The sequence below is a fragment of the Aedes aegypti genome, chromosome 2 (assembly GCF_002204515.2).
Source record: "Aedes aegypti strain LVP_AGWG chromosome 2, AaegL5.0 Primary Assembly, whole genome shotgun sequence".
NCBI classification, from domain to species: domain Eukaryota; kingdom Metazoa; phylum Arthropoda; class Insecta; order Diptera; family Culicidae; genus Aedes; species Aedes aegypti.
The window spans coordinates 112,547,214-112,568,188 of NC_035108.1; the positions used below are offsets into that span (position 1 = coordinate 112,547,214).

Consider the following 20,975-nt stretch of genomic DNA (forward strand, 5'->3'; position numbering starts at 1 on the left):
AACAATTTCTAATCCTCTGGATTTTTTTGAATATTCTTATGTCAAACGGTTTTGGAAACTTCACAGCCCATTTTCTCAACGCCTACTTTTTACAGATGGGACTTGCGATTCATGGCAGTATATCACTAGCAACATATAAAACCGATGAGAAATAGTCTATGTGTGGTGCAACTAATGTTTTATATAGAAATATTTTACTCCAAAGTTTCCTGTGGCGGCAGGGTTTTTCGATTTGATTTGAAATAAGTAGAATGGGTACTTATAGTACGAATAGGGGAGGAGGTCAAATTACCTGGTACGATATTGGCCAAGAATTTACCGTAGGTAAATACATTCGAAATTGAAAGATTCGAACGGCTACCCGACGGATTAAAATTAGTTTGTGAATGAGCATGATCTGGGAGGGAGAAACCAATACGAAATTTATGTACGTCAAGGTGAGCCGAGATTCTGCTGTCACGAACTGTCACTGTGATCCCAGATCTAAAACATTGGACAAACATTATAAAAGCGCGTAATTGATTAAAACGCATTTTTGCATTTTATCAAATGTGACAAAAATCGATTGAAAAGCTATTTATACTTAGTAATGTCACAATAGCACCTTTTATCCTGATTGAATATTAAGTGTTCAAATACGCACTATTTTACTTTTTCCAATAAAAACGAAAATTAAATGCACAGAAAACTTCAGCCCTTTTTCCATGTTTGTCCAGAAAGATCGAAGGAACACAACAAAAGAAAACTAGCGATTTTCATCAAGTCTGCCTTGATTGTGGTTGGCAAGCTGGGGTTTTCTTGCAATGGGGCTCTGCATTGTTTTGATTCTGTATGGGATTTTTACTTTTACTGGTCTTGTTCTGGGAGGGAGAAACCAATACAAAATTTCTGTACGTCATAGTGAGCCGAGATTCCGCTGTCACGAACTGTCACTGTGAGCCCAGATCTCAAACATTGGACTAACATGAAAAAAGCGCGTAACTGATTAAAACACATTTTCGTATTTCTTCAAAAGTGATATAAATCGAATAAAAATCAATTCATGCACATAATGCAAGTAATGTCACGTGAGCACCATTCAATCTGATTGAACATAAAGCATTGAAAAACGCATCGTTCTACTTTTTCCAATGAAAATGAATATTTAGTGCATAGAAAACTGTGGCCCTTTTTTCATGTTTGTCAGGAAAGATCGAAGGTGCACAACAAAAGGAAATTACCGATTTTTTCGAAGCCTGCCTTGATTGTTGTTGGCATACTGGAGTTATCTTGCAGTTCAAAATAACGTTGTCTTATATTTCGTGTGTAGTATCGGTGCCTCCCTCCCAGGTCTTGTTGTTTACAAATTTTATGTAAGAGTGAAAGAGAGTGGATGATTTTTGTGCAGAGCCCCATTTGAAATAACTTTGTGTCATATTTCGTGTGTAATATCGGTGCCTTCCTCCCAGAGCATGATTATGATCTTCCTGATGGGTATGATTCCTAATCAAGCGATCGTTAACTGAAAAATGAGCATTGTTCGATACTCTACCAGGCAAATTCCGGAAACGACCGTTATCGTAACGGATATTATCTTTCATCTGCCTGACACGAGCCTCAATGACTCTCTTGCGTGAAGGGCAATTCCAAAAATTTGACTTATGATTGGCCCCGCAATTAGAGCATATAAACTTGGTGCTTCCTTCACTGGACAGACGTCCTTGGCGTGAGAAAAACCTCCACAAATCATGCATTTAGCATCCATGCGACAATTTTTTGTACCATGACCCCACTTTTCGCACCGACGGCACTGAGTGGGGTTTTGGTAATTTCCTCCAGGTTTCTGGAAATCTTCCCTCGTCACACGGACATCGAACATAAGTTTTGCTTTTTCTAAAGCTTTTATATTATTTAGTTCTTTTTTGTTAAAGTGAACTAAATAATATTCTTGAGAAAGCCCTTTCCGAACAATGCCAGCTTGGGTTCTCTTTTCATAATGATTACTTGGACTGGGGAAAATCCAAGTAAATCATTTATTCCATTTTTGATCTCTTCAGGTGACTTATAGTCACTTGAGAGACCTTTCAAGACAACTTTGAACAAACGTTCAGTTTTGTCGTCATAAGTAAAAAACTTGTGCTTCTTCTCTTCAAGATGTTTGAGAAGAAGTTCGCGATCTTTGAGAGTTTCCGGCAAAACGCGACAGTCTCCTTTCTTTGCGATTTGGAAGGAAACCTTGATTCCCCTAATGGAGTTCAAGATCTCCTGCCTAAATCCCCAAAATTCGGAACAACTGACCACGATAGGCGGCACTCTTTGCTTCCTCACTTGTATCAAAGAGCCTGGGCTAGAGGCTGCTTCGATTTGGTGTTCGGAAAATTTGTCTAGAGCATCGAACTGATTGCTCATTTCGATACAATTATTCATTTCAACCTTGGAAGAAAGTTCGCATTCCGGGGAAACGTCTGATACCATGTTTAGTTAATAAACGAGTCTTCTGACGTTCGAGAGGTTTTTCCCAAGACGGTGTCCAAGAAGGATTACCACCGCTAGCTTTCGCCAACGGGTTCAACGAAAAATCTAAGGCATGGGTCCAAACAAGGACGTAAAGGGATCAATAGTAGAAAAAATAGTACTGAAAAGTACTGTTTTAGTAGCACTGAAATGTACCGTTTTTAATTTTAGCACTGAAAAGTACTGTTTTTGTAGCACTGAAAAGTACAGTTTTATTGCTTTAGGTAGTTTTTAAGAAAACTTCCAAGAGCAGAGAGAATTCGTTTACGCATAGCACGGAGGTACGATGCTACACTTTGCGCAGGGCAGTCAAGAATATTTCCATTACGGAAAGATCGTGGACTGACCGGAAATCGGACCAAAGCACCTTCAGCATGGCTTTGCTTTGTAGCCGTGGACGTTACTACTAGGCTAAGGAAGGTTCAGGCATTGCAGAATTCGTTCTTAATTGATTACAAAGCGTAACAAAAATTACATGTTTGCGTGTCTCAAGGATTAAATTATGTGTCTCTAGTAGATTTGGGGTCGCTGAATATGTTGCCGTTCTCTGAAATGTCCCAGCACGTCACAATTTCTAGCTCAAAGATGTATAACACATTATTGGTTTTATTGATATTTACATGAAATTCAAGGTATGGTTTATGAGCTTGTTTAAAATCTAGTCCAGCAAGCATACAAAATATGACTTTAACTTTCATTTCAGATATAATTTGGTTGAAATTGCACAAGTTGGCTGATATAGTCAAATTTTGCATTTCCAACAGCCAACATCTCAAAAATTAGACGTGCTATGATTTTTTTTTTTTTTTTTGAAAACGGCAATGGATTCAGCAGATCTCAATTAAATAAATAGCGGTATTTCGATGCTCGAGACAAAAACGTGTTCCGCATTGTTTATGTGTTACATTACAATTGAAATAAATTTATTAATAAGGAAATAGATTCAAATCTGACCATTTGAATTACTTTGTATTGAATAGCTTAAGGTAAAACATCGCGATATCAAAAGATGGCCGTCGCAATGGCCAACTTGAGTCCCTACTCTCGACACGATTTCAAAGGCACTAAACTGGAGAAATAATGAACGTTCAAAATTGAACTTATTATTTTATGCTCTCTGCTAGTGCACAATGCTAAACTAGAAAGTTCATTGTTTTCTATGTGTCCTTCTCGAGATTTGTGATTTCGAAGTCGTGGTACAATATTCAATTCGTATTCCAAGCTGTTTCGCCTTAGAAGAAAACGTTTTCCCTCGTCTCTCGTCTTATGGTACCTGTGCCATACGTTTTCTTTCTATACTTTTTTGCGCTATAATGCTTAGCATGATGCGCATGCTCATTCCTTACATTATGCAGAGCTATTTTTACTCAATGTATACAATTTTCCGGCTGCATTCATACTGAGTGGAAATCAAATTCAATATTGATCCGGAAAAGTGTCCTAAAATCTTCGAATAGTTTCCGATCCCCAAACGGTAAAATGGCTCGCAATGCGGTTCTGGCTCGAATGGAAACAATCTGCGCCGAGGTGATGGAAATGCCGGAAATTTTTCTCGCTGACGATGAGGAGGACGACGACGAAGCGAATGATGGTGGTGATGATGATGCACAAAGTGAAAATCTAGACGCTGATGAACCGGACGATGAAGACATTCCAGCTGGCGTTGATGATGAGAAGGGATGTGGAGAAAGCGACCGGAAAGAAAACGATGGTTCGTCGGGAAAATCGGGTCGCAAGAACAAAGGCGGCAAGGCGGATCCTCAACAGGATAAGGGTGTATCAGTGAAGGTTTGTTAAATGGCCCTTTGAAATTGAACCAACTTTTTTGTACGAATTGTGATCCTCAGGTGAACTGTGATGATAAGAAGCAACAGCGTTACGCCAAGTGGATTTCACGGGCGTTACGAGCAGCAGTTAATCCAATTGGTAATTGTTGCATTATGATGTAATTCAGAAAAAATCCAAAATATGTTTTTATAGTTTCCAGATTCAATCTCAATTTGAAGGTGAATCTTGACTTGAATGTGGCGAATAAGGCGAATGCCCCTACCAAAGCGGATCCCAAAAGAAGCAACAATGAATCGGCATCTCAAGCCGGAAAACCAAAACCATCACCTCAGCAGCTACAGAAAAGAGCTGATCTGGCTAGGATTAGAGAAGTGAGAAGGCTACATTTATCTTTCATCTAACATTAATTGTTTATCATGATTTTTTAGTTAGAGAAGGAAAACCGACATCTTGAGAAGGTGTTTGAGAAGATAGTTGCAGGTCAGTACGTTTTGCAGTAGAGTTCAAGTTCAACAACACACCATAGCAGTAATGCGGTTTGGGTGAATGTTTAACAAGTTTATACTCATTGAAGTGGCGACCATAAAGTTCATACTAGAAATATCTTAAGTTAGACCCACCAAATCTGTTCACTTGAACCACCAGAAGCTACTGTGAAAGTTCGAAAAGTTTGAACGGCATCCGTCGATTCTAAGAGAAAAAACTTCCAAATACCTACATTAGGGTGCGCTGTAGTTGATAAAATTCGTTCGTTAGTGACAAGAAAATCTTCTTTCAATAGAAAAAAGTCTAGGACTGTGTAAATATCAATATTATCGGTAATATCGACATTATTAGATCATGATTACATGATGTCTGCTCAAAACCATGGCTGCAGCGAGTTGATTTTGGGGTCATTTTATAGAGAGGAGCGACGTATTGCATATGGATTTTAAGAAAAAAGTATCGGTTAGTTTATTCCGATATTTAGCCCATTGGCAAATATCATCTACATATGTACTTGCCTGAACAGGAAGAAGGGATATGATTCTGGTTATACCAAATGATGTTATGCCAAACGGCATCATGCAAAATGGCCCATTCTCTTATCCTTTCCACTAAACACGTAACCTCTCGTGATATCTATGAGAGTATGTAGAGGTCTCTACTACTCTTATACACCTAAACTGCCCATAAACGCATAATTTTCCCATGTGAATAGGAAATCCAGCAAACATGGGACTGACATGCGTTTATGGGCAGTAAATTAGAGAATGTCAGATTGTTAAATAATATCTGCACACTCAGATTTTGCAAAACAATCAGGCGAGTTTACAGAAGGGTATAAGTGTCCAATCAATTTCTATCCCACAGTTTTCGCAAGGACATGGCCAAAACAAATTTCGACTGTTAGAGGATATGTCAGTTTCGCTTAAGAAGGAGAAATTCGTCCCAAATTTGTGTCTATGGTAACGGACGGGAAGAAATCAGCCCTCAGAGGTCCAATGTTGTACCACCTATGTATTTGTGTGAATGCTAACGCTAACTTTATCGATATCCCTAGAGTCGATATTTTTCGATACAGGAAACCTAGAAGAGACTGCATCGAACCGGAACTATTTTCATAGAGAAACAAAAAAATATATACCTAGGAAAACTAAAATTCGGGTTTCTCCCGTAATAGATGATGATGATGATGATAATTATTTAGCCACCATCAGCGCAAGGATTACCTATGGCTGCAGAATCATACCGGGATGGAATGATCTACCTGATGGTTTGTTGTAGCAGGGCTAGTTAATATCTTTGAAGACCTTTGGAAGACAACACTAAGGCTGTTTTCTCATGACAAAAGGCTGGCGACCCCACGCACTTTCATCCAGTCAACAGTTCAATTAACTCCCTTAGGCTACCCCTCCCCAATACCCAATATATAGTAATATATCATATATAGTGTTATTAAAGTATCTTACCTCTTTATACCCATAGAACCACAACTTCTAGCCCTTTGTTTATAAACTCTAGAAAGATTCGCGAAACCTTATGACATTGAGGACGAAATAGTAAGATAAATTGTACAATATATGTGTGGTATTCATGATGTTTTAAAACTAGGTTTATGAAATGTGAATTATGGTGGAATGTATTATTATCTCATTGTTATTGATTTGTCAGACATGCCCTTATCGCGAATCCCTCTCGTATTCTACTAAACTCATGCCGTGTCAAACCAAAAACGCCTTTACGGGAACAGCTTGCATGCCACGCATCGCGGTGTCTCTCAACGAACTAATCAACCTCGCATAAACAACACATAAACAAGTTACATTTGCAAACACCACCACCACTACATTGAAGCACGTGATACCATGCGCTACCGAGTATTTTTTAGTAATAGGGGGACTGGGGGTAGTTTGCCCACGTTAAGGAGAACAGCGATTTTAGATGTGAAAAACATTATTTTATGCTCTTTTTTTATTATGGTCGGATAGACAAACATGTTTTCTACCAAATAGTAGAAACAGCTATCCATTCTAACTTTTCTGGGGTTTATAAATTAATTTTAAAAAAATGCTTGCTTAAGTGCATATGTATTGTTTTGCGGGGTAGAACGCCCCGCTTGAGTTCGGCGTTAGCCATGCTGTAAACGAACACACACAATCATGCTTGTATATGTGTTGCATACATCCGGGCGTTTGTTCAGATGTTATTGTTCAATAATAGTATACATGCTGATGCGAAAAATGTACATTTGTAAGGTTCCATGTTTTGTGTAACTTCAACGACGCATTACGTTTGGTAGAATTTGAATTTAAACGGCTGTTTTGGTGTTATGAAATAGGGGTGGGCATTTTGCCCCCAGAGTTGATTAAAGTTTAGGTCCTTCAATAAGCTCTTTGAGGGCAAATTTAACATATATTTTGCACATAATACAAACTATGACAGTGCACAAGTTGGCTCTTGGCAATAGTTTCAGTAATTTGATTATTTATCGACCTAAAAAATGACATTGAAAATCGCAAAAAATTGCAACGAAAACAGCGAAAAACGTTTTTATACGATTTTATCGATTTGATTGAGAAAAACACATAAAAACATATTAGGAAAAGCATTTTCTTCCATTTTCTATGATCTAGGGTGAAAAAAAGCATTGTAAAACTCATCGTTCGCCCAAATCGATGGTGGCGCGTTTTGCCCCCTATGGGCATATTACCCCCAGTTCCCCTAAACCGCTTTGGATTATTGCACCGAAAAAAATACACTGACACAACGGTGATATGCAAATCAGAACAAACTCGGGTTTCTCCCGTAATAGAACACACAAAAACGTTATTTTCAAGAGTGCTCCGATTTCGTTTAAATTTTAAGAGTTGAGTCATTATTCAGAAATATTAGACCGGTATTTTTTATTTTGAAAAAAAGGTGTCGTTGTTTGGGGTTCAGGCAGTCCAAAAACTAAATTTTCTACCCAGAAGAAAACCAAATTTCAGCGTCCTAGGTTAAAGTCTCTAGATACCTATACTTTTCTCCTATGCGGGACAACAATTTTATAATTTAAAATGTATCTAGTAATACTACATTATGTATTTCTAACTTTTAGGCAGTAGTGTAGCAAGGGGGTGCGGTGGATGCGGTCCGCGGTTTATGGTTTTGTTTAATTGAAAAAATAGCATGATAAGCATAAGTTTGGGAAGAGACATGGATCAGCGATGTACTGAGGCCCCTTGATTATATTGTTTAATACTTAAGGGCTAAGTTTAGAGTGAACCGTGGGACCGTGGCTTTGGGCCCACATTCTAGGGGCTTTCACAAATATTAGTTTTGTTGATTGTTTTCATTCCTTTTTGGATTTCAGTCGATTGCATTCATGAGAACACTTAGCGGCCCTGATGTAGATACTTAAGTATGTGCAGATACCTATTTTGAAGATATTCAGTCTAATTAGGCTTTGAATTCACAAATATTTACCTTATGAATTCTAATTTTCAATAGAACCTTTCCTAGTTTGTAGGCCTTCAAAAATCTGGAGCATTGGTGAGCTTTTAGCTTGTGCAAATTTGTTTTCGATCTGAGCCTTTATCATTGATAATTACCAGTTTTTTCGAGAACTCTTCCAAACATTCTTGCCAACATTTCTTCTGACACTTCTTTTATAAAAAGTTGATTGGGAAATCCAAGAATTAAAGAAACTTCGACAGAGTTTCAGAATTTTTGTTTGCTTCAGTAGAATCTCTGAATGTTTTTAAGATACATTCCAAAATTGTTTCCAAGTATATCTCTGTGAGTTTCGCTGGAAATCTCTTATAAGGCGATTCAAATTTTAAAAATGTTTGAAAATCCGATTTCCCATACCTTCCTTACAATCCTTACCATAAAAATAGTGTTCTGTGAAATTGTCAGCTTTCTAGGTGGTGATTTAAAGGTGGTACAAAGACGATGAAGGTTTATATGGAAATTACTATGGAGAAATTTTAAAAAAAAGATGCCAAACACGTTAGTACTATAATGTTAGTGAAAACTTTTCATCTCATAATTAAAACTCATTCTTCAAGTCATAATGAAGAATGTTGCTGAAGAAACAAATCCCTTTCGAGCTAATTTTATTTGGTTTTGTCTCGTTTGTTTTTGAAGATGTTTGCAGAGCTATAATCTCATATGATACTAAATAATAGCTAACAAACTCATGAATATCTATTCTCCTTTCCGTCGGGTTAAACTGCTTTCTTCAGCACATTGTTATGTTTCAAATAAAACAAAAATATAACTCATTTTGTTGTAAGCAACCGCGCTCAATTTGTTTATAACTAATTATGTTCCAAATTAAAACAAATACGAAACAGCCTTTAATTTAATAATTCCCTCCGTCAACTTAACGTGCTTCTAACAAAACTGAAACAAAATTTGCTATTTGTAACAAATCTTGATATAATTGTGCTACAAATTTGTACCATTCCATTGGTCAGGATAGCACCAACCGCTGTTGTGATATTTTCACCGGCCGAAATGGAATAAACGAGGAACCGAGATAAAACGTGGCAGCAAACACAAAACACATCCACCCGCGCCATCAACTACATCCCTATGGCCATAAATGTAGTTGAAATATTGTTTTCCCATGTGTGTGGTCAATTTTTTCATACAAAATTTGAGCTCTTTTAACTCTTTCAGATTCCCTTCGAACTTTCACAGTAGCTTCTAAAGGTACAAAAGAACAGAATGTTTTTTGGATCAACCCAATGCACACACACATGGAATTCATACAAACAATTGAAATTCGTTACCCCATGATGTTAAACGTTAAATATATTGCCGAAACCATCATTACCCCTGTTTATCAATGTAACTTGAAACCAATATTATATATTCAAATATTCGCAGCTTATACGGCAATGAAAACAAATCTGTCCGAGAAAACGAAAGAGGTGGAAATGGTAAGTCACATATCACTCAAATTTTTGTAACAGGGGTAGTCGCGATAGATTACGCGTACGAGTATCATTTTCAAAAAAAAAAAACAGGAATCAGAATGTCAAAGGCTGCCTAGTGGTAACCTTATTAATTTGGAATTCATCCGGTTGATGGCGATAGTGATCATGCACATATTTGCAACGCTTGTACCTCAAAATCACTTATAACACTTAGAAAGATCGCATATTTTTGGAAAATTGGATCATGCAGAGTTTCGGGCTACATTAACCCTTAACAGAACAGAACGGCTTCCGATGGTCATTTTTTGTCGAATATTTTTTTTTTTTTTTGACACAGTTTGGAAATCAGCGTTTGATTTGGATTGATTCTCCGGGATCACATATTAAGACTTCCAGTCTCCTATACCTGAACATGTCAAGTGGCCAAGTTTTTATTGTGGTTCAAAAATGTGTCACATGAGCTCGCAATACTTGATACCTAATATATTCATATACTTTCACATAAATACATTCGGAAATCAGCGTTTGATTTGGATTGATTCTCCGGGATCACATATTAAGACTTCCAGTCTCCTATACCTGAACATGTCAAGTGGCCAAGTTTTTATTGTGGTTCAAAAATGTGTCACATGAGCTCGCAATACTTGATACCTAATATATTCATATACTTTCACATAAATACATTCGAAATACTTCTTTAACAAGAATCACTGATGTAATAGGAGGTGTGCACTACATTTCCGGCCGTATGTCCGGCGCAAAAAAGACGTCCACGCCTTTTAAGGTGAAACAGTTTGGAATCTAAGATTGTACTAATATTTCAAAGGCACAAATCTCGCGAAGCATCCCACAACAGTGCACTTTTTATTTTGACTTTGTGCACTAGCAGAAAGCTTAAAATAAGAAGATCAGGAACGTTTGCCTACTATTTCTCCAGTTTTGTGCCTTTGAATACGTGATTAGGGACATAAGTCGGCCATTGTGATGGCCATTTTTAGATTCCTAGATGTTTCACTTTAAGGGTTAAGTACCAATCACTTTCTGGAGAGCATCATAGCCAACTATCAAAACTTAATAAGAGTTCCACTGTAAGTTTTTACTGAACTTCGAGGAGAAGTTCATAACAGGATCGCGTTGAGCCTCTTAAGCAGCTTGAAAGTTCATAACAATTTCCACGTAAGCGTCTTGAGGATCTATGATTTTCTGAAAAATCCTGAAGATGCAAAAAATAATATCTTGTCTAAACCGTGTTTTAAACAGATTGATAACATACACGTGCGTACAATATAGAAGTGCTGCTCGTCTGAATTACCTTACTTTTCGCAAGTTCCTTGGAAATCTGCTTTATAGGCCATTTTATGAGACATTTCAAATCATATGGTTTCCGTATTCCGCATAGTCGCATTGAAGTTTCCATATATAGAATAAATGTGCATGTATATGTGCGAATCGTGACGATGTGCTCTCCAGCTGCGTTAGTCTGCAGCATTTTCACCTGCTGTCAGTCGTTCCAACTAACGGGACGGATTCGCTAGATGGAAGGCAGTCGTGTTCCAACCAGCGAATCCCCGCTGTATATATCAGTTAACCCAAATTTGGTTTATCCCACGGATGAGCCGAATTGCGTCAAAAGAAGTCAAAGTTGGGTTGATTTGCGGCTCCGTGCACGTCTGGCGAACCTCGAAGTTCATATAACTTCTTAAAAAATGAGGCTACTTAGAAGAGCAGGAGCATTAACCTAAGAATGCTAATGTCGCTGCTGTTCGTGTTACCAACATCTAGTTTGCCACGAGCTGACAGCGTGAGTACCGGGCCTCAAAGTGTCAGATTCATTTTAAAAACCAAAACAACTACATGGTATTGAACAAACAATGGAAATCCATAATTTAAGGCAGTAATAATTGAAATCAGTTTTGTGACAACAACGCCACTAGCGTTCTACTACAAATATTTCTATTCTGAGAAGGCTACAAACCAACATCAAGCTTGAAAATGTCCTTCTATCCCATCTTGTGATTACTTGGGACGTGGCCTCCTTTACATCAGCTTTCGGAAGAATTACTAATGGAATGGACCAATGCACGAGTTCACTCAATTACGTGGTGCCAAATGTGTTCTCTGCGAAAAGCCTTTTTGAGGTTTTGAAGATATTTTATGATATAAGGCTAAGGGTGCTGTCGAAACCTATGGAGTATTTTCGAGTTGTTCATAAATTACTAGTAGAAGAAATATCGGAAGGACCGACCTGATCACTATCCAGCTTTTTACGCTAGCTTGCTATAATCTTTGAATCACACCTGATGGACATTCCTTACCAACACTATAATTTTTATAGCTAGGTCGAAGTAAGCTTTGCGGTTGATATTCATGTTGACAAGGTAACGTCAAATATTTTCGTTATGTTGTTAGCTGAGTTTGAATAAAGTTCAATTTTAATTTCCTATTTTCTAAATATTATACATAATAATGATTTGTTTTTTTAGGTTTGGCAAAAGTAGGTGAAAGCTTACCAGCAGAAAAATTGGTTTAAGATGGACTTTTAAATTGGTACTGGTAGTATGAAAATTGAAATCAATCTACGGATGGATTTAGGACAATGGTTTCAAAATTATTGAACAAAGTTGTGTATATATTATTTTTTTTTATTAAAAAGGACAGCTCAATGTGCGGAATAATAATCCGCATTAGCTTACTTCATTTTAACATGAACAGTCTACATTCTAACGGTAAGCCCAAACCGGAAATGCCAATTTGAAGTTTTACCGTGACGTAGAACAATTTTCAGATATTTCAGATCATTCCTACCCTGCATACTTTAGCCAAAATAATGGCCAAAATTACTGCCGGCAAGCTCAGGCATGTGGTGAAAATCAGCGTGAATGGGTGAGGAAGGACTAGCCAATATGTATGTCTAGAAAGTCAAACTTATTGGATGATATTTTTATTGGACTATTGGCAAGATATCATATCATATCATTTCCAAAAAGTTCACGTGATCTACGTTTCAAACACAGCACCGGCTGGGGCTGTCTTGACTTCGTTCCGAATAATTGAGCCTATAATGGTGTACACAATATATACCGCAATATTTTTTATATCAAACTTTAAGTCCTTTCAATTTTCAGTAGTAACACTTTCCTCTTGTAGATTCGAAGGTCCTTCGATGTCTGGTACCTAAAATGATATACCTAACAGGAATAGAGTTACTAGAAAAAATGGTTAATCTATAATTTAGTTTATTATATTATGGAACACAACAAGATAAACTCCAAACATATCCAGCTTTTTACGCTAGCTTGCTATAAACTGTGAATCACCCCATTCTGACATGTGTTGCCTTCACTATAATTGTTAGGGATGGATCTAAGTATGCTTTTTAAAGTTGAAATTTTTCTTGTTGATAAAGCAATGTTAAAAAATTTGCAGTTCTGATTCAAGGAAATTGATATCGATAAGCTCAAAATTGCTAATTATACTAACGTTCTGATCATTTTAGGTTGAATACATACCCAAGTAACCACAAGCATTAAGGTATTACCGTATTTTAACTTTAATTCAACGAGTGCAATGCATCATTGCTTTTATTCTGCAATATGCGTGCAGTAATGCTTTAATTCCAATTTATGAATGCAATGTAGCATTGTTTTATTGTAGCAATGAAATGTGCATTAATGAGTGATATACGGTCACCATTCAATGCTTCATTGCATCATCTTACTTAATGCTTCATCGCAACAAAAATGGCAAGATTTCATTGCTCTATTTATCGTCAAACCTTCCCTCACTCAGGAAAATAGGATAAAGAAATACTTAAATATCCCTTATGAAAATTCGCCACAAGAAATCTTGTTGAAATTCGTAGATTTTTATTACGAGAAACCAGAATTTGAAAACAAAAAAACAAACAACAACCTGGAATTGAACCAAAAACCTTACGATTGATAGGCCCGTGCGTACACCACACGGCTATCAACGATTCAATATGCCGAGGCGCTAAAACGATACATAAAACGTGAAGATTTAGCCCCACACAATGAAAACAAAACAAAATCTCAACAGCAAAAAAGCGACAGCCGTGGTAAACTTGGAAGTGCAACAGTCGTGTCCACTTACTTATTGCACACTTCACCCCAAATTGGACTATCACAAAAATTATAGAGTGCAAAAAAGTGTGATAAATAAGGGTGCACACGTGCATCGGATCATTAAAACGTATTCGTTACACTTGTTCCTTGAACCACAAGGAAAAAGTGCACTAAAAACACCATCATGATTTGACGTAACCCTGAGCTGCTTCCACACTTTGAAGGAGCTTACACACTTGGGACGGTCCAACTTGGAGTGAAATCGACAGTATTTATCACTGGCAACGAAAGGGCGCTACTTGAAGTTGCACAATTTTCCCGGCCAAGACATGCAGCATTCATGGTCCGGAGGATAGGCGCGACGAGTCATCGAAAACATCACACATTTAATTTAGGTTCAAATCCCACCAAAGGAAGTAAACAAAATACACATATGAATCATACCAAAAAAAGCAACACTGACCTGACATCCAACGAACAAAAAAATTGTTTTGTGTTTCTATTTTTGATCCTTTTCTTCATGCATTAAATACACTTTGGCTAAAGCTTTTATACGGTACAGGCCGTAACTATACTTTAGCAATTGCTAACATAGAGCTAGGAAATGTAGCCGTATTTACACTTTAATAGTGCCCTTTTCCACTTTAATACTGCATTAATGAGACATGTAATGCAGTATGACTTTATATGCCATATTTTATAGAAGCATATAAAGTGATATTGATGCAACTATATACAGCTGTACGGTTACTTGGGCGTACAGCTGTATATAGTTGCATCAATATCACTTTATATGCTTCTATAAAATATGGCATATAAAGTCATACTGCATTACATGTCTCATTAATGCAGTATTAAAGTGGAAAAGGGCGCTATTAAAGTGTAAATACGGCTACATTTCCTAGCTCTATGTTAGCAATTGCTAAAGTATAGTTACGGCCTGTACCGTATAAAAGCTTTAGCCAAAGTGTATTTAATGCATGAAGAAAAGGATCAAAAATAGAAACACAAAACAATTTTTTTGTTCGTTGGATGTCAGGTCAGTGTTGCTTTTTTTGGTATGATTCATATGTGTATTTTGTTTACTTCCTTTGGTGGGATTTGAACCTAAATTAAATGTGTGATGTTTTCGATGACTCGTCGCGCCTATCCTCCGGACCATGAATGCTGCATGTCTTGGCCGGAAAATTGTGCAACTTCAAGTAGCGCCCTTTCGTTGCCAGTGATAAATACTGTCGATTTCACTCCAAGTTGGACCGTCCCAAGTGTGTAAGCTCCTTCAAAGTGTGGAAGCAGCTCAGGGTTACGTCAAATCATGATGGTGTTTTTAGTGCACTTTTTCCTTGTGGTTCAAGGAACAAGTGTAACGAATACGTTTTAATGATCCGATGCACGTGTGCACCCTTATTTATCACACTTTTTTGCACTCTATAATTTTTGTGATAGTCCAATTTGGGGTGAAGTGTGCAATAAGTAAGTGGACACGACTGTTGCACTTCCAAGTTTACCACGGCTGTCGCTTTTTTGCTGTTGAGATTTTGTTTTGTTTTCATTGTGTGGGGCTAAATCTTCACGTTTTATGTATCGTTTTAGCGCCTCGGCATATTGAATCGTTGATAGCCGTGTGGTGTACGCACGGGCCTATCAATCGTAAGGTTTTTGGTTCAATTCCAGGTTGTTGTTTGTTTTTTTGTTTTCAAATTCTGGTTTCTCGTAATAAAAATCTACGAATTTCAACAAGATTTCTTGTGGCGAATTTTCATAAGGGATATTTAAGTATTTCTTTATCCTATTTTCCTGAGTGAGGGAAGGTTTGACGATAAATAGAGCAATGAAATCTTGCCATTTTTGTTGCGATGAAGCATTAAGTAAGATGATGCAATGAAGCATTGAATGGTGACCGTATATCACTCATTAATGCACATTTCATTGCTACAATAAAACAATGCTACATTGCATTCATAAATTGGAATTAAAGCATTACTGCACGCATATTGCAGAATAAAAGCAATGATGCATTGCACTCGTTGAATTAAAGTTAAAATACGGTAATACCTTAATGCTTGTGGTTACTTGGGCGGTTACTTGGGTAACTTTCAACAACTAAAAGGTTAATGAAAATGAGCTTAAATCCAGATACAACCATCTGCAATTATGTTTATTAGGGTATTAACTAGTGAATTTGTGATTCCGGGTTCAATTGAACGCGATTAAATAGTATGCGGAACGAAACAGTGACATAGGGTCAATTTCCTATATATTTGAAGCGAATATTCCATACAAACTTCGAATTGATTGCGCCAGCTGGGGGAGCAACCAAATGAGTTGGAATTTTGAGAGAGCTTTTTTCTTACCCTAAAGCATATATCTAAGGGGTGCCCCGTAGAGTTTTACAATTTTTTTGTTTAAGAACCAGTCTAATCGTATATGTGCAATTTTCTTCATTTAAGCTTCTACTGGAAGAACTACATGAACCAGTAGACTAACTGAAAAAAGGGGGGCCTTGAAAAAAAACATCTCGAGGAACGGCCAGTGCGGTTCTTCTTATAGTGTTAGTTTTATCAATTATTGCTTTGATTTTTTGGAACTTTTTCCAATTCGTACCGATAGAACGTAAAAATTACCTATGACCCATCCCCTAAACATGTCACCCCACCAATGTTGGACATATCCACTTATGATTAAATGTGATGAATGTTTAAGAATAATGCCAGTTGTATGTATGAAGCTGGACATTAATGGCGTAGACATAGACGAGGAAGAATCGGTGAACATCTTGTACCAACCCTCTCGTTACAGACAACTTGCATGGATGATAAAATTTTGGCGGCTCGCCTTTTCTAGTCGTAATCTAAAATCCAAAACAGCCGTGCCATCAAATGTACTACATGATGAATCGATCTATCGATCTAATTTCATCAAATTTTGTTTGAAATTCCATTGGTTTGGTGTAGCAATTGTTCCAATGTAGAGATGTTTGGTCCTACGGTGCCTAAAATGATAAAATAAGAATCAATTACTGCGATAAATCTATATAAATTATGATGTTTCTATGTTGACAACTTGAATGGTAATGATCACTTTCAATTACACGGCCTACTGTAAGATATGCACATCTACCAAATCTCCTTTCCTTCAATAGAAAATGTACATTCATGTGACAGCAAACCAATCGCTCAGCTGACAAATCTTGGAAAGGTTTCAGATTATGCAGGTGAACTATGAGCCACCTCTTAACAAAATGAAATCGAAATGGCTAGCTCTGGTTCGTGGTTTTCATCGCATTCTAAAGAAACACATACATTCAACAGTCTGATTTTTCCAACGCAAACCGTGGGATAGCAATATCTCCTAGTACTTACGAGAGCTGCCCGTGAAAGAATTTAAAAATGTTCAACCGATACTTCTCATAGGACTCGATAATTTGCACTTATCAGTTCCTCTCAAAGTACGTGAAGGGGTACCTAGAGTTCCAGTCGCTGCGAAATACCGTTTCGAAATACTCCATGATGTTCTCCAAGAGTTGTTCCAATTAACTTCTATATTGCGGTACTTTGGATCCGGATTAGTAGCTAAATAAACATCTTTGAAACAGTTTCGCTGTGGATTCAGTAGGGATTCCTCTTTCTTCCTAGGTTTTATTAACTGAAGGCTCCAGACTGTATTCGTTACTTATCGATTGCCTTTGTTCACCGTAAAGCTTGCTCAAATATCCCTTTATTCATTGTTTCACATTTTCTATTTTGTTTTATTGCTGCAAACCAAAGTCTCTGAATAATTTTGCCAATTTCCCAATAGACCATACATTTTCACGACCACTCGACAATAGTAGGCTGCTCCCTACTAACGTGAGCACTTTCCTGAAAAAATCAAAACTGTCATTTAAACTGCTCCCTTCTAAGGCGAGCATACTTTCAACTTCCGCCGGACCCGACAGTTCGAAACTGTCGCTTCGGCAGCTCCCTTCTAAGGCGAGCATTTCAATTTTGGCGGGACCCAACGGATCGTATCCGTCGCTACGGACCTACGGTTGCTTCCTTCTAAGGTGAGCACTTAACTTCCTCTTCCACCGGACCCGACAGTTCAAAACTGTCGCTACGGCTGCTCCCTTCTAAGGCGAGCAATTTAATTTCCTTAAGTTCCCTCTTGAGGCGAACTTTTTTTAACAGCCTGACCCGACGGATCGAATCCGCCGCTAAGGCAACTTCCCTTCTAAGGTGAAGTTTTTTTTTAGAAAACTTACTCACATATACTTATAACAATCCATTTTCCAATTGTTGCATTAAATACATTGCATATCGAACTATTTTGTCCTCGACGGATCAGAGGTTCAGGCAGGTTCAGGCTACTGCTGTTCTCTTGAAATATTCTTCCCTTGATGTGCAATCCGAATTTTGATGAACTTCAATCGAAACTGGGTTCACTCGTCACCAATGTGATGTTTCTATGTTGACAACTTGAATGGTAATGATCACTTTCAATTACACGGCCTACTGTAAGATATGTAAATCTACCACATAAATAAAAATGGAATGGTGTTTGTATGTCACGAAATGGCTTACGTCAGCAGGTCAGCGGATTTGGATGATTCTTACTCCATTTTGTTTGTCAAGGGTTCCGTCGTGTTTGTATGTATAAAAGTTCCAGGATATTCACCGGGAAAGACGGAAAAAACGAGAGTGAACGGAACTGTCATTTTGTATGGGATGATTCGTAGTGCTTTTCAACAACCTACTTGATGGCAAGACGAAGTTTTTCGGGACACTAGTATTCAATAAAAGTGTATCTGATAGAAAAAGTAGCCGATAATGAGCACAGAGAAAATTACAGATCCATTACAGATCGGGTTTGGATGAGTTTGTACAGATTAGCTTTGAGGTGAAGATAGTTGACAACATAGAATTGCTTAGGTTAGCTGATTGCCAATACAAGCGATTGGATGGACACGACTACAAATCGTACTTAGAACACTTTTTGACCACTTGATTTTTTTTTTCATATTATATCTATTTTACCAATTGTATATATTTCAACAGCATAAAAGCACGGCGCAATCATTAGAAGCACAGCTGAAACAGATTACGAATGGTAAGTGTAAGCCAAAGTTGTTTAAGTGCTCCCGCATTTTAAACTTGAGGACAATTTCAGAGAAAGAAAAATTAAAGACCAAGTCAGAGCAACTTCTTTCGGTTCGGAACCAGCTAGAAAAAGAGAAAACACAACTTCAAAGTCAAATTACGACCTTGCAGCATGAGTTAGAGACGTTGAAGAAACACAACGTTAGCAAATGCAACGATGTTCAGCAGTTGGAAAAGAAACTAGGAGATTTGCAAATAAGCCGTAAGTGAAGATTTTTGGAGGATGTTAACTGTACTACAAGTTATAATTCTTTTCAGATAAAGAAGAAATGGAAAAGGAAAGGAGTAGGTGTAACAGTCTTCTCGCTGAGGTAAGCTATTCTGCCCAGACTTGATTGTTTATCACATTACACCCGATTCTGTTTTTACACGGGGGATGCGTACCGTGCAAAAAATGTTTTCAGTTCAAAATTTCAAAAACCTTGCAAAAAAAGTAACACCAATTCTCGACGTTTCACGCAAAAAATAAGGTTTTGGTGAAAAATTTTGTATGAAAACTTTTTATGCACGGCCGTGTAAAAAAAATCCGTGCAAAAACAGAATCGGGTGTACTTTGATATGACATGAACATTATTACAGAAACAAACCATAATTGATTCCAACGAAGAACAGTTACGCAAACTCAAGGCAGATATTCAGGAGCTGATCGATTGCAAAACAGCTACTGAGAAGATTTTTCAACAATCAGTTCAAGAACACATCCGTTCGAAAAATCAGTTGGAACTCAGATGCGTGGAATTGATGCAGCAAAATCGAGAATTAAATTCTTTAGTGAGCAGGTAACTTGAAAATGTAGATGTTTTAAATATAAGCACATATTCAAATAACCCTTCGTTTCAGAGCGGTTCCGTCATCAGAGAACTATACGGTGCAAGAACCGATTTCATCCACAACAAGCGCTAATATAACGTGTCCCATCTGCGGGAGACCCTTCAAAAATCTCGGGGATTTGCAAATTCACACGGAAAACTGCGGAGTTTTGATGTCAGAAACGTTTATTCAACGAGTACAGCAATTTGTCGTAAAAGGTAAAAAATATGGCGGACGTAATGGCGGCCTTCAGCAGCGAAGAGCTCAATCCTTTGTAAAGCCCTAGCATTCCTTCCTTTCGGACGACCCTGTACATACACTGGAGCAGGTGCTTGCACACGAAATGCTTCCCGTACGTTTTTCTTCCGTTCGAAAAGCCTTGAATCTGCAATCTACGCTTGACCAAATCTAGCGGGTAAACGATCAACTTCGTGCAAAATCCAGACAATGCACCGCAAATCATCAGCTCCGTTGAACCCAACATGTCTTCCTGTGGCACTTTCTTCAATCGTTTGATCACGTCTCCGAATAGGTTGTAGAACATGAACTGACCGCCAGTTAGTGGTGCTGTCTGCATGATGGCCGGTCCTAGTCCTCGGTAGAGTCCGCGCAAACCTTCGTGCCGGTAAATGCTGGACACCGCGTGAAACGCATTTCTATAGCCCCCATCTGGATCCTGCGAAACCAATCGCGTTTTGATCACATCCAACGGCATCACCATGAACGTGGCAAATGACCCACTGAACGCTCCACACACAAAGTTTCTTGCGCGATCATGTCCTTCAAAAATCGCCATTTCCCGGAGGACTTTGTTGAATCGTTCGTAGAATGTGAATTGCGCCATTCCTTGGGCCATCGACAGAACCTGCGATGCATTGTGGCCCTTCCAGAAAGCGAGGATTCCCTCTTCTCGGTAGACAGTTGCAATGGTTTGGGGGATTGTGCGATACTTGGATGTTGAGGATCGCGAATGGATTGGCTCCACCTGTAGTTGCAGGCGTATTTTTATGACATCAAACGGTTGACACAATGAGCGAGTTGTACAGCCCGTTATGCCACCTGCCAGACCAGTGTATCGGACATCTTTTTCCTTGGGACGGTCCATCGGCTACTAGGATTCATTATATGTAATTGTTTCGCTTGTTTGTTAATACTTTTTTACCAAGTGCACTTAAGGTGAAACAGTTTAGAATCAATTTCTAAGATTGCACTAAAACTTCAAAGGCACAAATCTCACGAAGAAAGTATCCAAC

At 38.0% G+C, this 20,975-nt stretch overlaps 2 protein-coding genes across 2 annotated transcripts; one reads left to right on the forward strand and one right to left on the reverse strand.

Annotated features, from left to right (window-relative positions):
- The first annotated feature begins 3,848 nt into the window (after window positions 1-3,848).
- On the forward strand, window positions 3,849-20,066 carry LOC110675926 (putative leucine-rich repeat-containing protein DDB_G0290503). The gene is made up of 10 exons (XM_021842002.1): window positions 3,849-4,281; window positions 4,341-4,419; window positions 4,474-4,652; window positions 4,710-4,761; window positions 9,640-9,692; window positions 18,811-18,862; window positions 18,923-19,114; window positions 19,171-19,223; window positions 19,492-19,691; window positions 19,753-20,066. The coding sequence occupies exons 1-10, from the start codon at window positions 3,973-3,975 to the stop codon at window positions 20,006-20,008; spliced, it is 1,425 nt and encodes a 474-aa protein (XP_021697694.1). The 5' UTR covers window positions 3,849-3,972; the 3' UTR covers window positions 20,009-20,066.
- Window positions 20,067-20,114: 48 nt separating this feature from the next.
- LOC5571704 (mitochondrial thiamine pyrophosphate carrier) lies at window positions 20,115-20,827 on the reverse strand. The gene is made up of 2 exons (XM_021839504.1): window positions 20,205-20,827; window positions 20,115-20,130 (listed from the first exon to the last, which is right to left on the reverse strand). Exons 1-2 carry the CDS (start codon window positions 20,825-20,827, stop codon window positions 20,115-20,117), a joined length of 639 nt encoding a protein of 212 aa, XP_021695196.1.
- Between the last annotated feature and the right edge of the window lie 148 nt (window positions 20,828-20,975).

Excerpts from the sequence above, each read along its gene's own strand:
- LOC110675926 (XM_021842002.1), top strand. The coding sequence starts at position 3,973 with ATGGCTCGCAATGCGGTTCTGGCTCGAATGGAAACAATCTGCGCCGAG. Across the intron at positions 18,863-18,922 it reads GCTGAAACAGATTACGAATG|AGAAAGAAAAATTAAAGACC; the intron begins GTAAGTGTAAGC and ends GGACAATTTCAG. Across the intron at positions 19,115-19,170 it reads AGGAGATTTGCAAATAAGCC|ATAAAGAAGAAATGGAAAAG; the intron begins GTAAGTGAAGAT and ends AATTCTTTTCAG.
- LOC5571704 (XM_021839504.1), bottom strand. The coding sequence starts at position 20,827 with ATGGACCGTCCCAAGGAAAAAGATGTCCGATACACTGGTCTGGCAGGT.